The sequence below is a fragment of the Glarea lozoyensis genome (genome assembly GCF_000409485.1).
Source record: "Glarea lozoyensis ATCC 20868 chromosome Unknown GLAREA16, whole genome shotgun sequence".
In the NCBI taxonomy this organism is placed as follows: Eukaryota; Fungi; Ascomycota; class Leotiomycetes; order Helotiales; family Helotiaceae; genus Glarea; species Glarea lozoyensis.
The window spans coordinates 1,722,355-1,744,865 of record NW_007360990.1 but is presented as its reverse complement, the minus strand read 5'-3'; the positions used below and the strand labels follow the sequence as shown (position 1 = coordinate 1,744,865).

The following is a 22,511-nucleotide window of genomic DNA, read 5'->3' as shown; positions in this document are numbered from 1 at the left end:
CTGGCTTATTGTGATGGCGTATCCTTCGGATGCCATGCATGACCTTAATGTCACGTACAACCATCGTTCGGTTGACAGACTCCCGACTCTGAGAGTTGATTGAATTGCCGAAAGAATTTGGAACATTGTGTCTTTAAGCTGCACGCTCTGCTATGGTAGACGTTGAGTTGTAATGTGCACGTATGTCTCCTCTGTTAGTAAAGAGGCCCCGACATGGGCTTTTTATTTCATGGTTAGGGGAGTCTTGGGTTAAGAGGTAGCAGAAAATAAAGCTTCATCAAATGTCCTGAGTTGTTCCTGCGTCTGGCCAAGTTTGATCGTCTTTCATTGCTCGCCCAAACCAAGCAGCTAGAGCTAAGCTAATCTGAAAATTATCATTTCTCTGGGACACATGAGCCAGTCTAATGCGAAATGCAATGCTATATTCCATCCAGCAGAAACCCAGTCCGGACACCTCCACCTGATATTAGTACAAATCAAACCGCCACTACCCCATACCCCGCGAAACGCCCCCCTCTTCCTGATATTATTCATACAACACCACCACCAAATGCTCGCTCAAAAACTCAAAACAAAAAGCAAGATTTACCATAGCGCAACGAGCAGATCATTGAAATTAGCGCTTTATACCCTCTTACATCGTTTTCCGTGATTGCTTCACCGGCCTTCCTCTTCGACTTCTAACCTTGGGAACTGGCTCTTCCTCTTCGTGATCCGCAACCTCAATGGGCACACTGGCTTCGCGTGTGACGGCTCGGCTTACTGTACGACTGCCCGTTGCATTGTGATTCTTTCTCCGTATACTGCGTTCTTCCTCAGGTCTAATGAAACGGTGCACTGTTCGGTGATCCAGTACTCGCTCTTCCGAGTCATCCCGACCTTCCTTGTCTGTTTTGGGCCACATGTAACCGTAGAGTTTACTGTGACGTTCGCATCTTGGGCAAGAGGAACGCGTAAAGTAAGCGTTCTCTTGCACAAAAGGCTCTTCACAGATACTGCAATTGATCCATGCGGAAGCAGGCTGGGCGAGAAGCGTCGGTGTGAGAACATAATCTCCTGGAACGCGATTGACTGTGGGAGCTTCTGGGGTTGGCGAAGTGTCGGACCGCTTTCTTTTGTTATCGTTCGTGTTTCCACCATCTTCGGTGTCATCCTCGAGCTTCCTCTTCTTCTTTCGTCCTCTTTTCTTTGACGGTGTATCGGTCGTGATAGAGGACAATGACTGTTCTAATACGTTCATTTCTGCATTGTCAAGTTCCGAAAGAACAGATTCTGGCGCTGATGCAACGACCTCGATAGCAGGGTGTTGAAGAGATGTTGATGGGCCAATAATAATGGCTTCCGTAGTTTTCGCTTGCTCAAGAACATCAGACACTTTACTACCTCGGCGTTTGATGGCCGCAGGAATTGTAGGTGTTAGATGTAAGGGTTGTTGAACGATAATGGTATCGTCGTCCACAGATGTAGCATCAGTTGAAGTATGCCCGTCCGCTGCTGTAGAGATGCTTCCACGCCTCGAGATGTCTCCCGAACTGATAGGAGAGGGATGCGAACTGACAGCATCGACAAAGCTTTGTGGTGACGATTTGGGAAGAGAATCCGGATCTTTTTCACAAGCATCTTCTAGGCTGTTCGTCACCTCCATGAAAACTTCTGGTTGCTCTGCCTTCTGAAGGGATTGGTCCCCAACAGGACTCTCGGCGGATTTTTGGGTCTTCAATGGACTTCCTATTTTTCGTTTCTGGAAGTTAAGACTTCGTGGTTCAAGTTTAGGCGAATTGCCCAGCGAAGATTCAGTATTCTTGAATCGCGTAAGCGAACTTGGTGTCCGCTTTGCCACATGTGGTCGAAGGTTTACATCTGGTGTCAAAGACTGATTTCTAGAAATAGTTTCCTCAGATTCCAGTCTGCGTCTTCGTCTAAATGAGTAGTGTCCCTTTAACGTCGCCTCATCTTCGATAGAGGGCTTTGGAGCTGTTTCTACATCACCTCCATGTGACCAGCCACTCTCGCCGCGCTTCTCGCAAGTATGGCACAAGCATTCGCAATTGTCTTCTCCGAAATAGTTATCTCCTATTATGAGTTAGAATCAGTTGATTGTTGAGAATTCATTCGAAGTTACCATAAGCAACCGTAACCTCTTCCCCTAGATCGATATCCCTTACAGCGATTACTTCCATTCCAGCTGTACCAGTAGTACTTAATCTCGCATTTGCATCACAGTCGTGGTTAGAAAATCGTGCTGGCCCAAGAAAGATCGAAGGTGTTTTCTTTCGACTCGATATTACGATGCTGAAATCGCGTTTACTCGATTGAACGAACTTCTCCTCCTCAGGGGTCATCATAACCTGAACCCCGCATAGATATTTTATAACCTCGCCCTTCTTGATAAACCTCCTTGCTGTCACCGCGGCTTCATGTGTATCGATCGTATACCGATTCGTAGTGGAGACCTCAAACGGACAGTCTGGTAGGTAGATGCTTATGTACTTCTTCAAATGCTTTCTGAAGTCCTCCTTTTCTTTATCTGTTTTTAAACTCCCTAGAAAGTTCTTTAAACCCGGTAACTTCAGCAGTTCGATCTCTGCCTGCGAAAGATCTTTCTCGATGATGACATGTTTCTGGATTATGGATGTAACATCTTCTTCTCGAACGCCGCGAGTTGAATGGTACGCATTTCTATTCTTTCGAATGCTGGTCCAGAAGTAAACCTATATAGACGAATTAGATCTTGCTCCGAGTGCTAGAAATCAGAGACACGACTTACATGATCGACAAGCGCATCCGTCAATATATCATCATACGTAGCAACTTGTTGAATCGTCAATCGTTGCTTTTGCGGGACGATCTTCTCTTTCTTGACCGGCATAATGGCGAGCGATTTGTTTTCTATATCCCAAGCGCTCTATATATAACGAAGTCGGTCCCTCCGTGGTGGTGTACGTCGTCGCAATCGTGGTCGCAAAGGAATGTCAAGTGTTGATCAAAGTAAATAAGAGATCGTTTGAACTCGGAACAATATAAGGAGCGTAGATTTAGAATGCTACCGCCATTAAACGAATGCGCCTTTGCACAACCAGTGAACCCAGACAATCCCACCTCTTGCAATCAATATCCCCTTCCCAGAGTTGGTGGACCGTCTCTCCCTACCCTCGATATCTCAGCTCAGCAGCGTATCTTTATTTGGAAGTGTTGCTGGGGTCCATAGGAGGTGCATATATTGACACGAAGGGACGAGATAAGATTGGAGAAGGAGTGGATTAGAAGCTGTTAAAACCTCAAAACCAACAAAGGTCTGATGGTAAGAACAGTTCAATATGAGTATCTACCGTCGATAGCGCGAGCATGAGGAGAATGCGCCATCGAGTTGGCGCAACAATAGGGATGGCGGGTTCGCAACTCGGTCAAAGGGGCACGTGAAGCACTAGCCCAAATGAGCTCGGCTGCAGGAAGAATCGCGGAATGGAAATGCTGATGGACATCGTGAAATCTAGAGCTTTATGACTGGGGTATGCACGCGCGATGATTCAATTAAAGGTCAGTTTGTGTCTTCTTGAGTGTTGATGAATAGAGCAGGCTAACATGTACGCCGCAGACGATGCTGAATTGCATCGACAACTCTGGCGCAGCCATTGTTGAGTGTGTAAATGTCATGAAAATGAATCGAGCAGCGAAAATCGGTGCGCCACACCCTCAGAACTTCCTCAATCCAGCCCGAACGAGCACTTACGAGTCCAATAGGTGATCGCATAATCGTCGTCGTACAGAAGCAAAGGAACTTCGGTCCAGAATCCGGTCCGGGAGCATCCGTCTCAACATCAGCTGCGAACAAGGTTAGAAGAGGAGATATAAGGCACGCGGTTGTGGTACGGACGAAGAAGAAGCTGCAGAGGCCTGACGGAAGTGTTGTCAAGTTCGATGACAATGCTTGCGTGTTGATTAATAAGACTGGTGAGCCAATTGGTACAAGATTGAATGGTAGGACAGACCTTAATTCCTCAAGAGAAAACGCTAATTTCATTGTAGGTATCGTCGGGACAGAGCTGAGAAAGATGAAGTGGTCGAAGATCCTGTCACTAGCACCAATGCACTTGTAGGAATATTGTAGAAAAGGGCACGCATGTCATGTAGCATTTGGAGAAAGGCGTTCAACTTGCATTTGGAAATATATATCAATACTACTTTGGAAACGCCGACGCTTTTCCTACGCCCTTGTCCTTCTATGATGTGCCTTAACGCCGGGTTTGAAAATATCACGCCGCCACCAAAACCAAGCCAGGGTATTATGAGAAAATGAAGCCACAACCGCAACATACGTAGAACAGTTTCTGGACATCAAGTTAGCATTGTTTCGTAGAATGGACTAGCATTTCACTTACCATACCAGTCTCCGCTGATCTCTGTTGAGACTGAAAGAACACAGCGTCCTCTGTCCGACACTTTGGACAAGTTTTGTTGGATCTTGGAAGCTAGAAAGCGCAGCCCAAATCAGCAAGAAGATTCTTGAGAGACAACTAAACGAGATAAACCCGCAACAACTCAGATTATACTGAGACGTTCTCCTTCTTGTGCGAATCATTCACTGCGCCACTCTTCTCCTTCTGCAACCGACCCTCACAAATGATAATATTACCACATAGTAAACAGAGAGGTAAACCCACAGTGGGATCTGATCCAACATCTTGAGTGACACCAGCGGTCTCTCCGACCGCGTTATTGAGGACGTTACGGAAGACACAGGATGATGTTGCTAGCTCGGAGTACTGGCAGGTTCGGCATGCAAAGTTGAGTTGATGTGTTTGAGGGTCTTCTTTTGGGTACAACATATTCGAGCTGGTATCATTAGCATGCGCTATGAAATTCGGGTATCGAGGGCTACATACCATTCGCTACAGAATCGAAAGGTGATCTGCTCCATCTTCTTCTCCTCGTCGGAGCTTGGTGCTGGGGATGCCATCGTGGAGATTTTCGAGGTTTATCGTCGTCGCAGACAGTCGCGTATACGGTTCGTGTGTATATGATGGATAGTCCTAAGTTCTTGGAGTTGTTTCAGTGGTGTTGAAGCGATCAACAATATTACCGATGGTGGTGGTAGTTGAAAGTCTGGAATGGTTCCAGAGGCTCTGAGAACGGCGGGGGGAACAAAAGAAAGTGGGTCATCTTCAGCAATCCAATCACAGAATTAGCGCCAAGCACCACCTCTGGTGTGCCTCACCAAGCTCTGACGGTCTAACCTCTTCTCGTATTAAGATACATTTTACTCGTAGGACACATGTATAAGCCAGAAAATGACGCCCTAAAGCTTGATTAGTCTTGTAGACTACATTAACTTACTGGGTACGGAGAATTCTATATTGCGATGCATCAGATATGAGGGGATTTACATCAACATCCAGGCATAATTATTCGAGGCTACCTATGAGAAGAAGGAATCGCCATTTGCGTCAGCGACATGTTGGTATCTGTACGGAAATGGTAGACGGAGAAACAACTAAGTCCGGACGGAGAGAATAGTTTCCTAAATTCCTACCTTTTCGTCCAGTCCAACTGCCAACAATGGATGACTGCATTGGTAGGAAGTCGCGGCGGGAGTAGATGCACAGTAGTATTGACTATTTAGTCCACGACCCTGTTTCCGTTCCCGGTCCCGTTCCATATACAGGCCTCTCCTCGTATCAAGATACACTGCTTTCGCACTCGCTTGAGATTTCACATGAAACTTACCCAAATTACCTAGCAGACTGGGTACTATTAGAGTTAGTGGGGATTTTCATTGCTTATTCTTACGAGCAGTAACAGTGTCCTTGTATATAAACAGGCTTTTCCACCTAGACCGGCCAGAAATCTTGTCAGGATTAAATCGAACATAAATCCATCCTGCCTCGCGCCTCTGTCCGACCATCATCACAGACAAATATGCCGACTAATACCGCCGCGTGGTTGGTGACTGAGAAAGCGAGCTTCCTCGAGGTAAAGCAGGCAGACTACACATCACCTAGCGACAATGAGATTGTAGTCAAAAACCACGCCGTCGCCCTGAACATAGTCGATTTTGCCAGACAGTTCATGGGCAATGCACTCTTCCCATGGGACAAATATCCCTGCATACTGGGATCCGATGTGGCCGGCGAAGTTCAGGAGGTTGGAACTAGCGTCAAGAATTTCAAAGTCGGGGATAGAGTGCTAGGCATGGCAGTTGGCCTCAAGACCGGTCGGCCGGCCGATGCTGCTTTCCAGGCATACACTGTGCTGCCTGCGCACATGGCTTCCTCCATCCCGAGTTCAGTATCATTTGAGGACGCCGCTGTCATCCCACTCGCTATTTCCACGGCAGCCTGTGGCATGTACCAGAAAGAATATCTCGCTCTGCAACACCCGACCGCACCCAGACGCCAGGATACAGGTGAAACCATTCTGATTTGGGGAGGAGCCTCAAGCGTTGGTACAAACGCCATTCAGATGGCAATCGCATCAGGCTACGATGTTATCTCAACCGCATCGCCAAAGAACTGGGACTATGTCCAAAAACTAGGCGTTAACCTAGTCTTTGACTACCACAGCGATACGGTCGTTTCCGACATTGTCAAAGCTTTTGATGGCAAGAAGAGCGCAGGCGCGTTGTCAATTGGCCAGGGGGCGACCAGCATTTGCGCAGAAATCGTGTCGAAAATTGGAGGCAAACAGTTCGTGGCCAGCGCCAGCCCGCTTCCGCCCCAACTCCCGGAGGGTGTGGCCAGCAAGTTCATTTTTGGCAGTGATCTCAAGGACAATGAAGTTGGCCCTGCAATTTACGTAGACTTCATTCCGGCCGCGCTCAAGGATGGCTCTTTTGTTCCATCGCCGCCATCTCGAGTAGTCGGAAAGGGGCTGGAGGATATTCAGAAAGGACTGAACGAGCTTACGAAGGGGGTCTCCGCTGAAAAACTGGTTGTTACTCTTGAGTAGAAGTTATGGTAGTGCATAGTTTTGCTAGAACATGACTGATAGTTCCCTTGTATCTGGATAGACATTGTTAGCATCGACTGAAGGCGCAAGGAAAGGACTCGAAGTTACTTCAAGATAATTTGATCTCATCCCTCACTCATAGCTATGTACCACTTACAGGCCAGAATAACATCATGATTCAATGGACAATCGTCAAAACAGAACTTAAAATTACTAGTGAAAACGTGCAATATTATGAGAACTCGTCTGATGCTCAAGAAATATTTGTTCATAAGGGTCGTGCCGGCCGAGGTCACTCTGAGGTACCACCCATGCTTGTCCGCCTTACCAATCGCGACCTAGCGCTTGACGCTATTTCTGGCACGTTGGAAACCCCGCCAACCTTGGTTGTTCTGACCTGGTGACCAAAGCTCCCCTTGCAGCACCTGGGCATGATCTCAAGAACCACAAAGCCTCTTCGTACAACCATCGTGCCAACACTCTTCTCCAATACATCACTTTTTAGACTACCAAATACAAAACTCTACACGTTCCACAGGCATGGTAAGTCAGCATGCTAATTCATTCCACCAGATGTAATCCAGAAAGAACCTTGCTTGTCGCAACTATACACACCAACATGAAAGACAAGTTTGCTAACTCTAGCAAGGCTGACGCAGGATTACCATCTGGTTGGGAAGTCCGCCACTCGAACTCCAAAAACTTGCCATATTATTTCAATCAGAGCCAACAGTTGTCAAGATGGGAACCTCCACCAGGAACAGATACCGACAAGCTCAAGACATACATGGCAGAACACCACAGTGCGCCAGAGATCAGACCCGATGCCGGAGGACCAAATGGAAGTTCTGCGAATAATGGAAAGATACGCGCCGCACATCTGTTGGTGAAGCATAGGGATAGCCGTCGTCCTAGCAGCTGGCGTGAGGTAAGTCCGACAGGTTATCATGGCCATTGGTGAGGTCCATGGTGATTCGGGCTGACGGAGATACAGGCGGAAATAAAACGGACAAAAGAAGAGGCTATGTCAATTATTCTTGAACACGAAAGTCGTATTCGAAGTGGCCAAGTGACACTGGGGAACTTGGCTGTTAGTGAATCAGATTGCAGTAGTGCCAGAAAGATGGGCGATCTAGGATTCTTTGGAAAAGGTGATATGCAAAAGGAATTCGAAGACGCTTCTTTCGATTTAAAACCGGGACAAGTTAGTGGCGTAGTCGAAACCGCATCTGGGTTGCACTTGATTGAAAGGTAAGTCTCCTTGTGTTGTGGATCAAACTCATCATTAACTCTGCCCGTAAAGACTCGAATAGGGCTGCCGGAAGATCTTAGTCGGAAAATCAGAAATGGAAAATTTTCTTTGTAATAAAGTTCAAGATAGTACTGGACATACATCTCTTAGCCTACATAGGCATCTCTGTCCAAAAAGGAACAAGAGCTGATCAAGCAATCGATGGGATGGTTTCTGTAAAGCAGTCCTTCACTACATCCTAGCTGGTCATAAATCTACCAAAGAGTCGATTGCATTAACTATTGGTGGTATTGAGGTCAATGCCAGGGTGATAATTCCAAATAGACTCATGCTGAGACTTGACAATGCTGCAGCTCTTGGATCGGTAACTAATAGGAGAGCTGTCGCTATTGCAGAAGAATTACCGCCTAGTGTAACACCTCGAGTGACATAGTCGTCTAGAGTTCTCGTCAGCTATGACCCACTAAGTAACCAAATTTGCAACGTCAAGCATGCAGTGAGAATTTTCAATCCATAATAACGCAACCAACGACTTTTCCGATTTTACCAAGAGAAGACTCACCTTCAGGAATCCTTAACCAAGCTAGAATTCGTTGACCAATTAACACCCCAATAATCCCACTCATAATCGCAAGTGCAGCATTAGTATTCACATCCCCTCCTAGATTCTGTGTCGCGGGTGTCGCCAAAGCCAAAGTCAAACTCCGACTCGCAAAAGCTAAACTTCTCTTTGACGAAATCCCAATAGCATAACACACTACAGGATACCCAAACAACGACCCAATAGAAATCGCCACATTCGGTATCACAATAGCAAAAAAATGCCGTCGCAATTCCTGTCGGTATGAAAACATCGGCAGCGCCAACGCCACAATCGACGCATCTAGCAAACTACCAAAAACATCACCCGCCCCCGGCCTCAGCAGGTCCTTCTCCCCATGCCAGAGAGAAAGGTAATTCGTCCCCGTTTTATAGGCATGGAGAGTCTCATCTAGGGACTCGCCTCGAGTGAGTCCCAGGATCCAGATCCCTAGCACGGTGATGAGCGAGGATACGAGCACGGGATGTAGGAATTGTCGCCATTTCGGGGGGAGGGATAGGGCAGCGAAGTAGGCGAGCACGTTGAGGGTCAGGTGGGCGGGCATGGCGTACGAAGTTGTGTAGTAAATTGGGAGACCGATGAAGAGGAAGAGGAGGGTGTAGGTTAGGCGGTCGAGGTTGAGGGTTATGAAGGATGCCCAGTTTTGGGGACGGGTTAGGGGGAGAGGTGTTTGTGGTGGCAGGGGGTGAGAGATCGTGGTGGTGGATTCTGGGGGACCGCCTGTGGCGCGGATGAAGGATGGATCTTGGGTTCTTTGGGGTTCGGAGAGGTCGCTCGTGAGATCTTCGGCGAGAGTGGGTGGGGTGGGTGAGTCTTGCGTTAAGTTTGATGTGGATGGATTGTTTGAAAGGGTGGCTTGTGAGGCTAGACGGCTTTGAGGTGATTCTGCTAGAGGAATGGAGTCATCTTCGTAGCCCATTTCCTCTGCCCGCTCTGTTACTGCTCGTTTTGATGTTCCTAGCAGGAGCTGTATACCGCGTGCTAGCCAGGCTGTTATAGATAGCACGACGACGAAACCGATGACTGAAGGATTTATTAGTGAGCGTGCTTAGATGGAGAGGATTTCCAGTATACTAACGGAACACTGCTATGATTTTACCGACTTCAACACCACTTATAGGTGGACTCAATGGTAATAATACGAAACTAAATCCTGCTTAGCGACTTTCTCATTATCATAAAATCAACACTGTGACTTACGAAGGCGTAAAGAAGATATTGATATATCTCAGCGCCCAACCAGCCTACCTTAAATCAGAATCAAACCCTACATCGCAACAACTTAAACATACCGGTATATCAATAACGCTGACCAGCGCCTTAGTCTTCCTCTCCCCAAGCACAACATCACAAAGAATGAGCGCAAAGAAAAGCACCACCAGAAGAGCCACCGAAGCCGGAAATGATACAGAACTCAATCCGATAAGTGAGTTGACACCAAAACACGCCACGAGACTAATCAAAATGCCAATTGGAACGTAAACCCAACTTGTGAGATTTCGTTGCCATGATAGTCTGCCAACCTAATGATAAATCAGTGACTGTGCAATTGGTGGGGTTTCTGGAAGGGGGTTTACTAGTTTTAATGCTTCGATTCCGTCCAAGATATAGGAGTTAAACTCCTGGTGATCTGGCATATTCTTGGCTAATATGATTGTCACAAGAAAACAGTGAAGAAAAGTAACTCGAGTCAACTCGCGATAAGAAAATACCCCCTTCGGCTATTTAGAGAGGGGCAGAATTGTCGGGCCGAGAACCGGAGGACTCAAGGCTTCGTTCGAATTTAACGTTCTTCAAGAATTTCTTTTAGTTCATTACATTACTTATCTAAGTTATCTTTAAAAGGCTCTTGTATCTTCTCAGAGGCATGTTAAGATGTCATCTCTTTTTTAAAAAAAATCACTTAGGCGAGCAGCTTGGTTCACCCATCCTAAGGAGCAATTCCACATTTTTACCATAACCCTCAAACTTACAACTAACAATGGGGCAAACCAAACGATTTTCACACCCGAGACACATTTTTGAATACTCCAGTGCTGAGAGGGACATTCTGTGGATGCTGTATCACCTTAAAATAGCCGACTGAACCCGCAGTCCGTCGGTTCCTCTCAACACTTCCCTCCAGGTCGTTCCATGCTCTGCACCAAGTCGTGTTGAGTTGAGGGTCGACCCATGCGTAGCAGCTTCGCTTGAAATTTCATACGATCATATCCTGCCTAGGGTATCTTTCCGTTCCTACCGTTGATTTTCACTCACCAGCGTATTAAAAATACTATAAGTAGTATGATACGATTGAACAACCATCTGACTGTTCTGACTTTTAAGCTGTGCTTGAGTGCCAATGTTGGAAAGTAGACATGTCCCGAAACAGCCTTTCCTGGTGAGGAGAATTTTTCCTTTCCACCATTCAGCATCGGAAAGCTGCAGTATATCGTTTTTCCAATTGAAAGACCACGTTGCTGTTCCCAACATAGGTCGACTTTGCCAACCTTTCTCGGCATCGACAAGTCCAGGCCCATCGGAAGTAGAAAATATAATACTCAGCCGCCGATGACCGTCATCTGTTCGAAAGGGTTGGCAATGAATTTGAGATGGCCTAGTGATAGTTGTAGTTTTGACACCGGGAAGACCGACACGTCGTTGACCAAGAGCTTCTTGCCGTCCGTGATAATACTGTACCAAGATCCCACTGCACATGAAATCTTCTAAGGGGTGTGTATAAACCTCAACAAGCTCGACATCATTCAGTGACGCCTGAGAGCAATGCATCGATGGTTCTTCTGCGATGTTGGGGATCCTAGGCAATTGAGGTATTGGATATGATTTTGAAGGCGACGAGGCCGCTCCGAAGACCGAAATAGAGCCTCCATAAGCCGGGACATGATATAGCAGGGAGGTGGCTACACCCCAGGCTATTGGGATATAATTACACTTTGGATTATGTGAGTAAGGCCAAAAGATCTGCGTACGCTTAGAAGTGCATATCTATGCTCCATTAGTTACATGAAGGGCAATTATAAGTTTTGGTCATTACCATTATAACCTGATCTGAAAAAAGGGTGAGCTCTCACGAACCCATACTTCATTGATGGTTTCTTGTCCCTTGTTCAGAGGGAAGTACTGTAAAAGGCCGAATTTCTGGGCACGCGGAGTCAAAGTTGAATATGTATCGATGGCGGATGAGCGATGAGTTTGATGCGCATGTATGCCATGTACCGTTGAACCACCGCAGACAAAGGTCAAACCGACAAAGCCAGATAAATTGATACACCGTATCTGTCGATGGTTAGACGTGTTCCTGTCTGCGTTATGGAACCGGTAGCTTCCCACTTCGGGTCGTTTCACAACATCCCATAGCTCGAGTTGTTGGTCTAAGGAAGGTCGAAGAAAGGGGTGCTGTGAGAGGTCAGGAATATGAAGTTATGGAGGAATCTTAGGGGACCAGCCTTGTAACACAGCCTTATATCTTTCTTCTGTATGTAACAGGGACAATCATCAGAGTTACTTCGTACCCCGAGATGATCCACACCGAGTTGTTCAACCACATCCGCCTCGGGTTCAACAGTCGCGTATTGGTTATCAAGAAATTCCACGCCGGACTTACATGGACGAGCACCTTTGTCTCGTAGATTTTGTTTTTGCACGGAAACTAAACTAGCAACTTGGGCCACCAGTACGTGTCGAAACAAAGCCGAACGGTATAGTTCTTTGCCTCCTGCCACTAGGATGAGACCTAACAGCTCTAGTGGCAGTGCGGATAACAAAGCGATAGTCTCACTCAAATCTGTTGGTCTTGTAGATAACATCGCTATCTCGTTCAAACGCCTGCTCCACCACAAACACGCTTCAGGAGTGTTCGAATAGATTCGTTGCTTTCGAGTAGGTGCGGACCATGGAGTTAGTGAAGAACCTAGATTGTGTATGGCCGTCAGGCTTGAAGGTAACAGTTCGATGCCGCTTCTCTTCCAAAGCACCTTGAAGGCTTTGTAACACTCAGAATGATATAAAATCGATCTTGGAGAAGAAGCACATCTACTACAACCTGGCATCAGGCAAAGCATCCAAATATGCGTCTCTATATCGATATACACATGTTGACGTTTGATATGCTCCTGCCCGATGGCTGGCATTGTAAATGTGGGTGTGTAGCCTTTAGAAGCTAAATAAGATAGCACTGATTCTGGATAAGTGAAAGCGCAAGATAGTGGAGATTAGAATTGGGCAGAGATACCTATAGCGACATTTTCTCCCGTCTGAGGTCTTTGCTGACAGAATATACAGAGCTGATTGCTCAGAGTTATGTGCGGAGAAGACATGGTGACAATTATTTAGCAAGACTTTCTTCCCTGCCTGCTTAAGAAAGAGGGAGTGTTGAGGGAGTGTTTATCAAGTCTGACGATTTGCATCATCATTTGCTTCGCATCACCACTCAACACGTCGTAATGAGCCGTCTGATTGAGCTAAAGCTAATAAGAGACAATTTCGAGCATATTAGATCTGACATGAATGAGAAAGCCGATGGCTACCTAACAGCTAAAGCGACGACGAAGAAATTGTGCAATGACTGTGCCACGTGTTTGTTGACAAACATTAGTTGGCCTTGACGTGCTCTCAAGCTGCAGACTTCGTTGGTTCTTTTAACCCATTTGTGGCGAAGGCCTACTCTGCTTTTTCGCTATTCCCTGGGCATTATATGTAACAGATGGACGTTAGAGGGAGTTCTTGATTGCCCAGCTGCTAGATGGATGTTACTCGTTATGTGTAGTGTGGTCCGAGCGCCGCAACACGGTCGTTTCTTGGTCCCCGTAGAGCCTGTCTCAACCACACGCTATTCTCTTGAAAGAAGCACCTATAAATGAATTCTCTCTACAAATTCAACCATGTCAGATAAATCGCTTGAGGAACTTGTAAAGATACTTCTTGACCGCGATATCCCATTTGATCGAGATGAGCTCCGAAGTGCCTTCAAAGCCCCTGAAAGTCGGAAGGCTATTCAAGAATGGATGCAAGAGTATCTCACCCCGGAAACCTTGTTGACAAAGGAAGAAGCTGATTTGTACGTCTTTTCTACCCTATCATAAGATAATCTACTCTAACATATACCAGATACGCGGCGTTGACAAAATCTGGAGATGTGGAACGGCTTTCTTCACAGGATCTTTCCGGTGTTCAAGCACTGAATGAATCGGAAATTGAAGATGCTATAGAAGAATTGAAACGATCGACAGCGGCTATTGAGAAGCAGACTGAATCTATAAGACTTCAGCAAAATGCTATGAGAAGTCTGGTGAAGAATGAGCAGCGTGCGCGGGAAGCACGTGCAAGCTCAACCGCTGCGCAGCATAGGAAATGGAGTGAAGAAAGCGCACAGGTTTCGAAAGCTGTAAGTCACAATCTATGAAAGAAGTAGACATTCAAACTAACTAACTTTATTCAGATTGAGGAACTGTCTCAAAACCTTAGATACCAGATTTCAGATCTCGAGCAACATATGAAAGTCTCAGAAACAACCGCAAAACAAACGGTCGAGACAATCCTAACAGCCGATGACAAGCTCCTCGCAAGTCTACAGAAACTCGCCGCAGATCTTGATCCTATCAATACAGAAGACATCGAAACCATGTCACGTATTAAAGAACTCTCTGCACGGTTGATCAAGCACACTGTTGAGGGTATCCGCACGAGACTTGATCGGATATACCTGGAAGCTCTACAATCTTCAAACATAACTGCAGACGACAATAACCAAGAAAATCAAGACCTTCAAGACGAGCTCGAATCACTGTACTCAGAAATCCTCCCCGTCGCTCAAATGTCCGCAGAACAACAGTTTCTGCAGCCCGCGCTTAGGACAATGGCAGCAAGCAGCGGGAAATCTCAAGAACGAGCCGTCAAAGCGGTTGAATACGTTAGTCCCCACCTCACCCATCTCCTGCCTCTTCACTAATAATTAAACAGATACACTCCTGCCTGACCTACCTCAACGCCCGTCTCTCAGCCTACCAAACCCGCACCTCCGAAACCCGTGCCCACAACCATGCCCTAACAACCATCCTCTCAACCACAAAATCTGAACTCACCCAGTCCCTCCCCCCGCCCCTTCCTAAATCCAATCTTAATTCCAGCCCATCCAAACCCGCCCTCCCCCGCCGCCGAACCTCCTCCCTAACCCACCCCCCAAACCTACATCTCCACCGCCGACGCTCCTCAGGAATAGACCTCGATCCCGAAACCCAGATCGCGCGGAACCTAGGTATCACACTCCCGCCAACCTCTGCTACAGCAGCGCAAGTCGCAGACAGTTTAGGACGTATCCGCCGTGAACGTAGTACGAAATTGGGGATCCACGCTACGAGTTTGCAGACGACGACGGAGGGCTCGATAGCTGCTCATGTAGCGGAGTCGCAGGTGGCGTTGAGGGTGTTGACTGATGCGTTACTAGCCGAAAGTGCGTATGGGGGCGTGAGGTTGGTGGATCCGGATGTGGAGGCTTCGGTTGGGATGTTTGAGGGGGAGGTTGAGGGGTTGAAGAAGGAAATGGAGGGGTTGGATTTAGAGGTTTTGCGGGGGAGGAGTGTGGATGGGGAACGGTTTGTGAAGAGGTGGACGAGGTGAGGTGGGATTGTGGTTGTTATGGAACTGTGGATTCGAGAGCAATAAAATCGGACATTGAAAATGAAGGGACTCTTTTCCACGAATACAGCGATGGGTGCTAGATACGCTATCTATCCATCACCTCTTCAATTGTAGAAACAACCATTCAGCTTCTTCGACCAACCAAGAGTTCCATCACTCATTTGCAAGTTACAAACTATTTCACGACTAGAACGTGCCGTGTACAAGCCAAACCGACTCCGCTGTCAGAACTTCGTTGTGAGAGCAAGAATACCCGAGGATAAAAACGTCTTGTAAATTATATCAAAACATAACCTCACTCTCCACACTCTGAACCCTTTGTAATTCCACTTTCTCATTTCCCACCCACACCCACACTCTCACCTCCCACAACCTCACCTCCCGATTTCACTTTCCATACCCTCACTTTCCTAACTGAACACACAATCCCTCACCCTAAACCCCACCCCTCATCAATCCTAATCATCATCTCACTTCACAACACTCACTCACATCCCAATTTCAAAGTTCAAACGCAAAAAAAAAGACGAAAGCCATCAAAACACAGAAATTAATATTTTCTCCGCGCCAATAATACATTAGGCAGGCATGCATGCACCCTTTCACTCCCAAGTCGCCCAACCGAATGTCCCCGACTCGCGAGACACTGCGCCTAGGCTGCTGTAGCAATCAATCCTCTGGCCATCCCATCCCATCCCAATTCGCCCCCTAAACTAGTCAGGCCGAGCCGTTCCCGTTTCCCACAAATCAAGTTAATGATTTCCCTTTTTCCCCCCAACCAAACCCTTGGTTCAGAAAGAGATATCTACTGCAATAAGTACAGGTAATGATATTAATACGCGTGCGATAAACGATTTGAAAAGAGCATAGCATGGCATATCGAGGAAGGCATGCAGTACTCGAGATTAAGCATATCAATGGGTATCTCATATAATTCATTCAGTGACCTAAAAGTCTTTGAAGAGGTGTCCGTGCCTGGAGATTTGTTAGCATAGATAGGAGTTATCCGAGGATTGAAACTTACTCGTCAGGGCCCGTAGCCCCATATTGCTCGGTTTCCTCGGGATATTTGTCAAATTGACTAGCATCTCCAACACCAGCTTTTACAGGGGGTACATATGGCGCATCAATATCCTTCTTGGCTAATCTTTCCCAAGTGACCTCAGCAAACCATGCGTGGTTCTTTACATCCTCAGAACCGCCATGTAAGTTTCCCAATCTCTTTGTCAAATCCGCGGTAATAAGGCGTTGAAGAAGATCCTGTGCATCTGGGTGAATGTAGGGAGGATACTTGACTCGCCCTTTGAGGATGTTCTCATAGATTTTCATCGGTGACCCACCATCCCAGAATGGTGTGAAACCGCACAGCATTTCAAAAATCAATATACCCAGTGACCACCTAGAAAAATATAAGTTGATGATTGATACATTGCGGAATTTTTCTTACCAATCAACTGATTTGTTATAGCCCTTGCTGGCTACGACTTCTGGGGCTAGATAATCTGGTGTACCGCACAAAGTCCAAGTGATATCTGGAACTCTTTTGGCGAACCCGAAATCGGTAATCTTAACGTGTCCATGACGATCCAAAAGTAAGTTTTCAGGCTTCAAATCTCGGTAGATGATCTGTTTTGAATGCAGATACTCAATCGCAAGGGTGACCTCTGCAGCATAAAATTTGGCAACTGGATTTGGGAAGCGCTTTGGCGAATTAGTCAAAACTCAGCATTGATAGCGATATAGCTGATTCACCTGTGATTTTCTCAACAATGAGAATAATTCTCCACCCTCAACAAAGTCCATGACCATGTACAGATTCTTCGAATCTTGAAATGTACCCCATAGTGTAATCAAAAACGCATGCTTGACTTCCTGCAGCATTTTTCTTTCATCGTTAGTATGCTCCACCTGCTTCATCTTGATTACTTGTTGCTTCTTCAACACTTTAACAGCATAAAAGCGCGAATTGTGTCTTGACTGGACCAAATGTACCCTTCCGAAGCTCCCTGTCCCGAGCGTGCGTAATATCTGAAAGTCTCCTAAAGAATATTTGCCCTTGGTTTGTCTGATCTGGGTGGGTTCTACGCTTACGACGGGGGTCGTTTTGACTGGAGATGAAGCCGCAACTTGTATGGAGCTACTCGAGGTAGCAGAGGGTGTGGTTGATGCCATTTTTACTGGAGCAGATTGACCAGCGCCGTCATGCTGTGGGGGGTTGATTAGGTTATCAATTGTTGGTAGATTTTGCCCGGTGGCAGGAGATGATTGCTGGACTTGGGGAAGTTCTTGTTGCTGAGGGGCTGCTCTTTGTGTCATTTGTTGTGGTTCGTTGACGGTCTCTTCTCTCTGGGAAGATGAAACCTGAGTTGTTGCCTGCGAGAGCGCGGTGGACTGTGTAGAAATAGAGGCAATGGAGTTATCGAAACCTTTTGTTGCGGTTGGCGTTATCGGGCTCCCAGGCTGGCTTGAAGCTGTCGTTGGAGAGGTGGGGTCGTTCGGACCGGCCGCCTCCCTCGTCCTTTTCTTCTTTAGAAATCCTAAAGTCGGCATATGAGCCTATGGAGCTTGCTTGAGAATGGGCCGGATTTTTAGCTGAGGCGGGAATCGCCTAGTCGCAAGATTGGCTTTCGTTCGCGGATTGCTATGTTGACAGTAGGTTGCGCGATAGACCAGTACGGTCTCGATGCGAGCGGCGAGGAGGCCAAGAACCAGTGAAAGGTTAGAAGAAGAACTCTGGAATGTCTTTCGGGAGGAATCTCTCAGTATTGCTGCGGACAAGTAAACCGTCAAATGTAAAGAAGGAATGCGGGTTGCTGCAGTCGCGCGCCGGTGGGTTTCCGTGTCGCAATGAGCGGAATGTCTGTCGTGTAAAGCTGATCTTCAGATGAGGCTGTCTAAATAGGACGTAACACACTGAATTCTCATGAAGCCGACAGATTAGGACGAGAAGCTGCCAATTGAAGTGTTGAGAACGGACAATGGGCGACAGGGAAGGGGATGGAGGGCGAGGGGTCGACAAGAGGAGAGGGAGGGAGTGGGTGAGCAGAGGGAGGAGCTGATCGAATGGTCGAAGGATGCGGGAGGTTGGTTTCTACGACTTGGCCAGTCCCGTCTGCTGGAGGTTTAGCTTGGAGGGGTCAAACCGTCAAACAACCCCCTGCGTTGAGGGGCTGCTAGGGCTAGTGCCTACGTGGACTCTCACAATGACTTGCCGTGATATCTGGGGATTCGTGTGTCAAGTTTCTGGTAATAGAGTGAGTAAAAAGAAGAACAGCTTTGATTTGAGGCGAGGTGAGTGATTGTGAGACAGTCACAGCGTCGAGGGTGCGGATCGACAAATGACGGAGTATGAGGCCGATGCTTACTCGCTCGGTGAAAGCCTTTTCTAAGAGGAAGGAAGCAATTGGATGTCGACTGCGAGAGTTTTTCTACCTATGCGAACGAGAGAGAGCAGCTCAATTTATATACATGAAGAGGCCGCTAATGATGGGTCCTATTCACAAGGCCTACGTTTAAATTTATATCTGTGTAACTTGGGCAATTATTGTATGTTTCTGATTATTCATTTCCGCCTAAGCAGCCAATCTGGTTAATATCAAGTCTACAATTATGAATAAGTAATAAAATAAAGCAAAATCTTTTTTACCATTGATTACATTCAGCTTGTAGTATCGTCTAAACTTGTATTCATGAATGAGATGTAATGCTGCATAATTACAGCCCAACGGCACGGCTTTCCTCTTTCACTTGTTGCCATTGTTCGAAAGCGGGGTACCCATCTGTAAAGATAAACTGACGCAATAATGCTTCTTATCAGGGCATCAAAGCTCACTATCTCAAGCATTGACAACTTCGAGATCTTCCGGTCGGATAGGAAAAAGCAAAGAAGTGATTGCCATCTCCTTCACCTCTCGCCTATCGTCGTCCTTGCTTTTGTGAGATTTGGGGTACCCAATTACATAGAATCAGATAGTGATACAGATGAGTCGACTGTGAGAAGAGCCCAGGTAGTGTTTAGAGGCATTGGCTTTGATTTATGTATCACTTCTTTACCCTAATCTCCGACCACATGCGATCAATCAACTGGAACACCATGGTAACTGCTTGCATCACATCTTCGTCGACGTCTTGCCCTCCCAGCTTTTGCTGTATCTTGTCTGGATGCCAACGGATTCGTTCCAGCTTCAAGATTCTGCCCAGCTCTGCTTCAGTAGGTTGTCCAGATGTTGGCGCATAGAGAAAGAATCGTTCAATCTCCTTAAAATTGATGTCTCTCTTCTTTCCGCTTTCCACCGGCCATGGTATAGATGCGACAGCCACTGTGGCACCCCCGGCTTTGCTTAATTCATTCCACTTGCTGATATAGGCATCCCATTTTTCAGCCCAGACCTTTCTATTCTTCCTTTCCTCACCTCTTCTCAAACTATCTTCAACCTTTTGTCGGAATCTCTTAGCCTCTTCTTCCTCCTTTCGGCCTTCTCTTTCCAACCGAGCCCTCTCCTTCTTCGCAGCTTCCCGCCGGGCTTTCTCCTCAATCAGATGCTGATGTGTTTTCTCATACATCTTTGCCCGCACATGCGCTGCATATTCATCGTCTGTCATGCGCTCTAATTCGCCAGTAGGCCCCTCTTTTACATCTGGATATTGGTGAATTGGTTGACCGTAGACGCCCTCCCAAAATTGGGCTCCCTCATCATCCGCCATGGCGTCGAAGAGACTCTCTCGGAATGCAACTTCTGGATCGACATACTGACTCGAGGATGAATTTGGAAGATATGTGTCGTCGTATAACGCAGGGTCATCTTTCACCGGCGATGCCTGCCGTCTATGTCGTTTGCTTCTATGTTGACTTCGATGATGCCTTTCACCATCCCGCCGACTCCTGTGCATCGATTCATCTCCACCCTCATTACCATCTTCATTGTGGCGTGACCGCTTCTTGGCTTTGAATTTGAATTTGGATGCATTTGATGTTTCGTAGTCATTTCGACCTTCGTCATAATCAGTCGGCAAAGGCTTCTCGGCCTCACCTTCCCTAACTTCCGAACTCATCGCGGCCGTGAGTATCTTAAATCTTGCGAAGATTTGTATGGCCGCATCTGGGGCTTATCTTTCAGTTGGCAGGCGTAGATATGTCGTAAGCTTGAGGTGTTGAATGCACGTTGAAAGAAGGATGTTGTGTGAGTCGCAACGCGATATGGGGCCATGTTGAAAATAGTGGGTCCCTGTCCTTGCAGCCTTCACCCCGAGGCTAGGCTAGACCAAATATCAACTTTAATTCCTTAACAAACGTGTTCAACATATTTCGAGATTTTCGTCGCCAACATGTCCGGAGCGGGTCTCTCGTATGGACTTAATTTAACGAAGAAGAAACTCGGAGGCAAGCCTGCTCCAGCAAAACGGAAAACGATATTCGACGACGAGGATTCAGATGGAGAGGGTGGCACGTCAACAGAAGTAGGCGTGGAGGAGATTGGGGAAATTGGAGGACTGGATTCCGACAAGAAGACTTCTCTACCTTCACGAAATGCCGCCTTGACAGGAAAATCAAAGCTCAATGGCGCGGGGAAAAAAGCACCCATAAGCATGTATGGGGACTTGTCCACCTCATTCTCCTCGAAGAAGCATGCGGATACTGCCGAAGAATTAGACGCAAACATCTATGATTATGACGCCGTTTACGATTCTCTGAAGCCGCAGAAAAAAGTCACCCAAGAAGATAAAGAGCGTAAACCGAAGTATATGAGCAATCTTCTTGCTGCGGCTGCCGTACGGAAGCGCGATGCGACTATTGCGGAGGAGAAAAAACTAGCTAGGGACAGAGAGGCTGAAGGGGATGAATTCGCCGAAAAGGAGAAGTTTGTCACATCAGCTTATAAGAAGCAGCAAGAAGAGAACCGTAGATTGGAGGCCGAAGAAAAGATCAGGGAAGAGCAAGAGGAAAAGAAGAACAAAGGGACCGGGTTGACGAATTTCTACAAGAATATGCTTCAAAAAGAAGAACAGAAGCATGCAGAGATTGTCAAAGCTGCCGAAAATAGTGTCAATCAAGTACCGGTCGTTGAAGAGGAGCAGAAAGAGAAGACAGAGGCTGAAATTGCCAAGGAGATCAATGAGAAAATGGGCGGGAAAATCGCGGTCAACGATGAGGGGCAGGTTGTCGACAAGAGACAGTTGCTTAAAGGTGGTCTCAATATTGTTCCCAAGCCAAAGGGTGCCGCAAAGACTAATAATTCACGTACTAATCAATCTACGTCAAGCCGTGAAGGTGTGGGAATGGTTGGAGCTGGTGGTGGCAAACAAGCTATGAGAGAGAGACAATCTCGGATGATGGAGGCACAACTGGAGCAAGCTACCAAGAGAGCTCTAGAGGAAGATGAAGAGGAGAGGTTGAAGATTGAAAGAGCGTCAAAGACTAGGAAGACCGAGGGGGACATCATGAGCGCCAAGGAAAGATATCTTGCTCGAAAGAAAGAGGCAGAAGAAGCGAAGAAAAGGGGCAATGTCCCTTGAGCATGAAGCTCACACTTTTGCCAACCTCAACTCGCACGATCCGTATTCTGAGTCGTCCATTCTCTGGAGGGACACCTTCGGCCGCTAAGACATGCCTACGAAGCGCTAGATGCCATTACGGAGCCACGCCAACATGCGTTGCTTTTATCCCAAAGGATGTTCTGTAGCCGACTCTAGATGCTCGTGTCTCCCGTCTACGTAAGAGATACGATGAGCACAGCTAGTTAGAAGCATTTAGCATGAAATGCCTACTACCTTAGGTGCCGGATCATACTAGATCGCCTTCCAACACGGGCCGATCCGAAAAGCATAACGAGCACAACCTAGAAAGATCGAAGTTTAAAAGGATCTTTACGTAGATGTCAGACTTTATGTAGAATATGCAACACATAGAAACCTTCCTAGCTATCAGAAGTGCTCAATTACACAGTGCTTCTACCCCATAGAACCATGACAGACACCAATTTTAGTCTCTAATGTACAGATTTACAGAATTCGTACAAGTGGCTCCTCCGCCCACGCCCCCTCAAGACCATGATATGCCATTCCTCCGCCCATAATGAT

The 22,511-nt window shown here is 46.9% G+C and overlaps 9 protein-coding genes across 9 annotated transcripts; 4 read left to right on the top strand and 5 right to left on the bottom strand.

Annotated features, from left to right (window-relative positions):
• Window positions 1–634: 634 nt before the first annotated feature.
• On the bottom strand, window positions 635–2,869 carry GLAREA_07838 (SET; the record flags this gene model as incomplete). The annotated part of the gene is made up of 3 exons (XM_008082525.1): window positions 635–2,073; window positions 2,123–2,711; window positions 2,768–2,869. The coding sequence occupies 3 exons, from the start codon at window positions 2,867–2,869 to the stop codon at window positions 635–637; spliced, it is 2,130 nt and encodes a 709-aa protein (XP_008080716.1).
• Window positions 2,870–4,544: 1,675 nt separating this feature from the next.
• GLAREA_07837 (Zinc beta-ribbon) lies at window positions 4,545–4,957 on the bottom strand (the record flags this gene model as incomplete). The annotated part of the gene is made up of 2 exons (XM_008082524.1): window positions 4,545–4,833; window positions 4,884–4,957. 2 exons carry the CDS (start codon window positions 4,955–4,957, stop codon window positions 4,545–4,547), a joined length of 363 nt encoding a protein of 120 aa, XP_008080715.1.
• A 959-nt stretch (window positions 4,958–5,916) lies between these two features.
• On the top strand, window positions 5,917–6,945 carry GLAREA_07836 (GroES-like protein; the record flags this gene model as incomplete). Its single annotated transcript, XM_008082523.1, has 1 exon — window positions 5,917–6,945. The coding sequence occupies one exon, from the start codon at window positions 5,917–5,919 to the stop codon at window positions 6,943–6,945; it is 1,029 nt and encodes a 342-aa protein (XP_008080714.1).
• Window positions 6,946–7,564: 619 nt separating this feature from the next.
• Window positions 7,565–8,258, top strand: GLAREA_07835 (FKBP-like protein; the record flags this gene model as incomplete). The annotated part of the gene is made up of 3 exons (XM_008082522.1): window positions 7,565–7,873; window positions 7,940–8,196; window positions 8,249–8,258. 3 exons carry the CDS (start codon window positions 7,565–7,567, stop codon window positions 8,256–8,258), a joined length of 576 nt encoding a protein of 191 aa, XP_008080713.1.
• A 185-nt stretch (window positions 8,259–8,443) lies between these two features.
• Window positions 8,444–12,604, bottom strand: GLAREA_07834 (uncharacterized protein; the record flags this gene model as incomplete). Its single annotated transcript, XM_008082521.1, has 9 exons — window positions 8,444–8,634; window positions 8,760–9,821; window positions 9,877–9,944; window positions 9,999–10,042; window positions 10,091–10,321; window positions 11,055–11,783; window positions 11,874–12,074; window positions 12,129–12,194; window positions 12,311–12,604. The coding sequence occupies 9 exons, from the start codon at window positions 12,602–12,604 to the stop codon at window positions 8,444–8,446; spliced, it is 2,886 nt and encodes a 961-aa protein (XP_008080712.1).
• Window positions 12,605–13,678: 1,074 nt separating this feature from the next.
• GLAREA_07833 (uncharacterized protein) lies at window positions 13,679–15,413 on the top strand (the record flags this gene model as incomplete). Its single annotated transcript, XM_008082520.1, has 4 exons — window positions 13,679–13,854; window positions 13,905–14,181; window positions 14,236–14,706; window positions 14,757–15,413. 4 exons carry the CDS (start codon window positions 13,679–13,681, stop codon window positions 15,411–15,413), a joined length of 1,581 nt encoding a protein of 526 aa, XP_008080711.1.
• A 968-nt stretch (window positions 15,414–16,381) lies between these two features.
• On the bottom strand, window positions 16,382–17,984 carry GLAREA_07832 (Protein kinase-like (PK-like); the record flags this gene model as incomplete). The annotated part of the gene is made up of 4 exons (XM_008082519.1): window positions 16,382–16,409; window positions 16,459–16,833; window positions 16,882–17,135; window positions 17,187–17,984. The coding sequence occupies 4 exons, from the start codon at window positions 17,982–17,984 to the stop codon at window positions 16,382–16,384; spliced, it is 1,455 nt and encodes a 484-aa protein (XP_008080710.1).
• Window positions 17,985–19,475: 1,491 nt separating this feature from the next.
• Window positions 19,476–20,486, bottom strand: GLAREA_07831 (uncharacterized protein; the record flags this gene model as incomplete). Its single annotated transcript, XM_008082518.1, has 1 exon — window positions 19,476–20,486. The coding sequence occupies one exon, from the start codon at window positions 20,484–20,486 to the stop codon at window positions 19,476–19,478; it is 1,011 nt and encodes a 336-aa protein (XP_008080709.1).
• Window positions 20,487–20,759: 273 nt separating this feature from the next.
• Window positions 20,760–21,947, top strand: GLAREA_07830 (uncharacterized protein; the record flags this gene model as incomplete). Its single annotated transcript, XM_008082517.1, has 1 exon — window positions 20,760–21,947. One exon carries the CDS (start codon window positions 20,760–20,762, stop codon window positions 21,945–21,947), a length of 1,188 nt encoding a protein of 395 aa, XP_008080708.1.
• Between the last annotated feature and the right edge of the window lie 564 nt (window positions 21,948–22,511).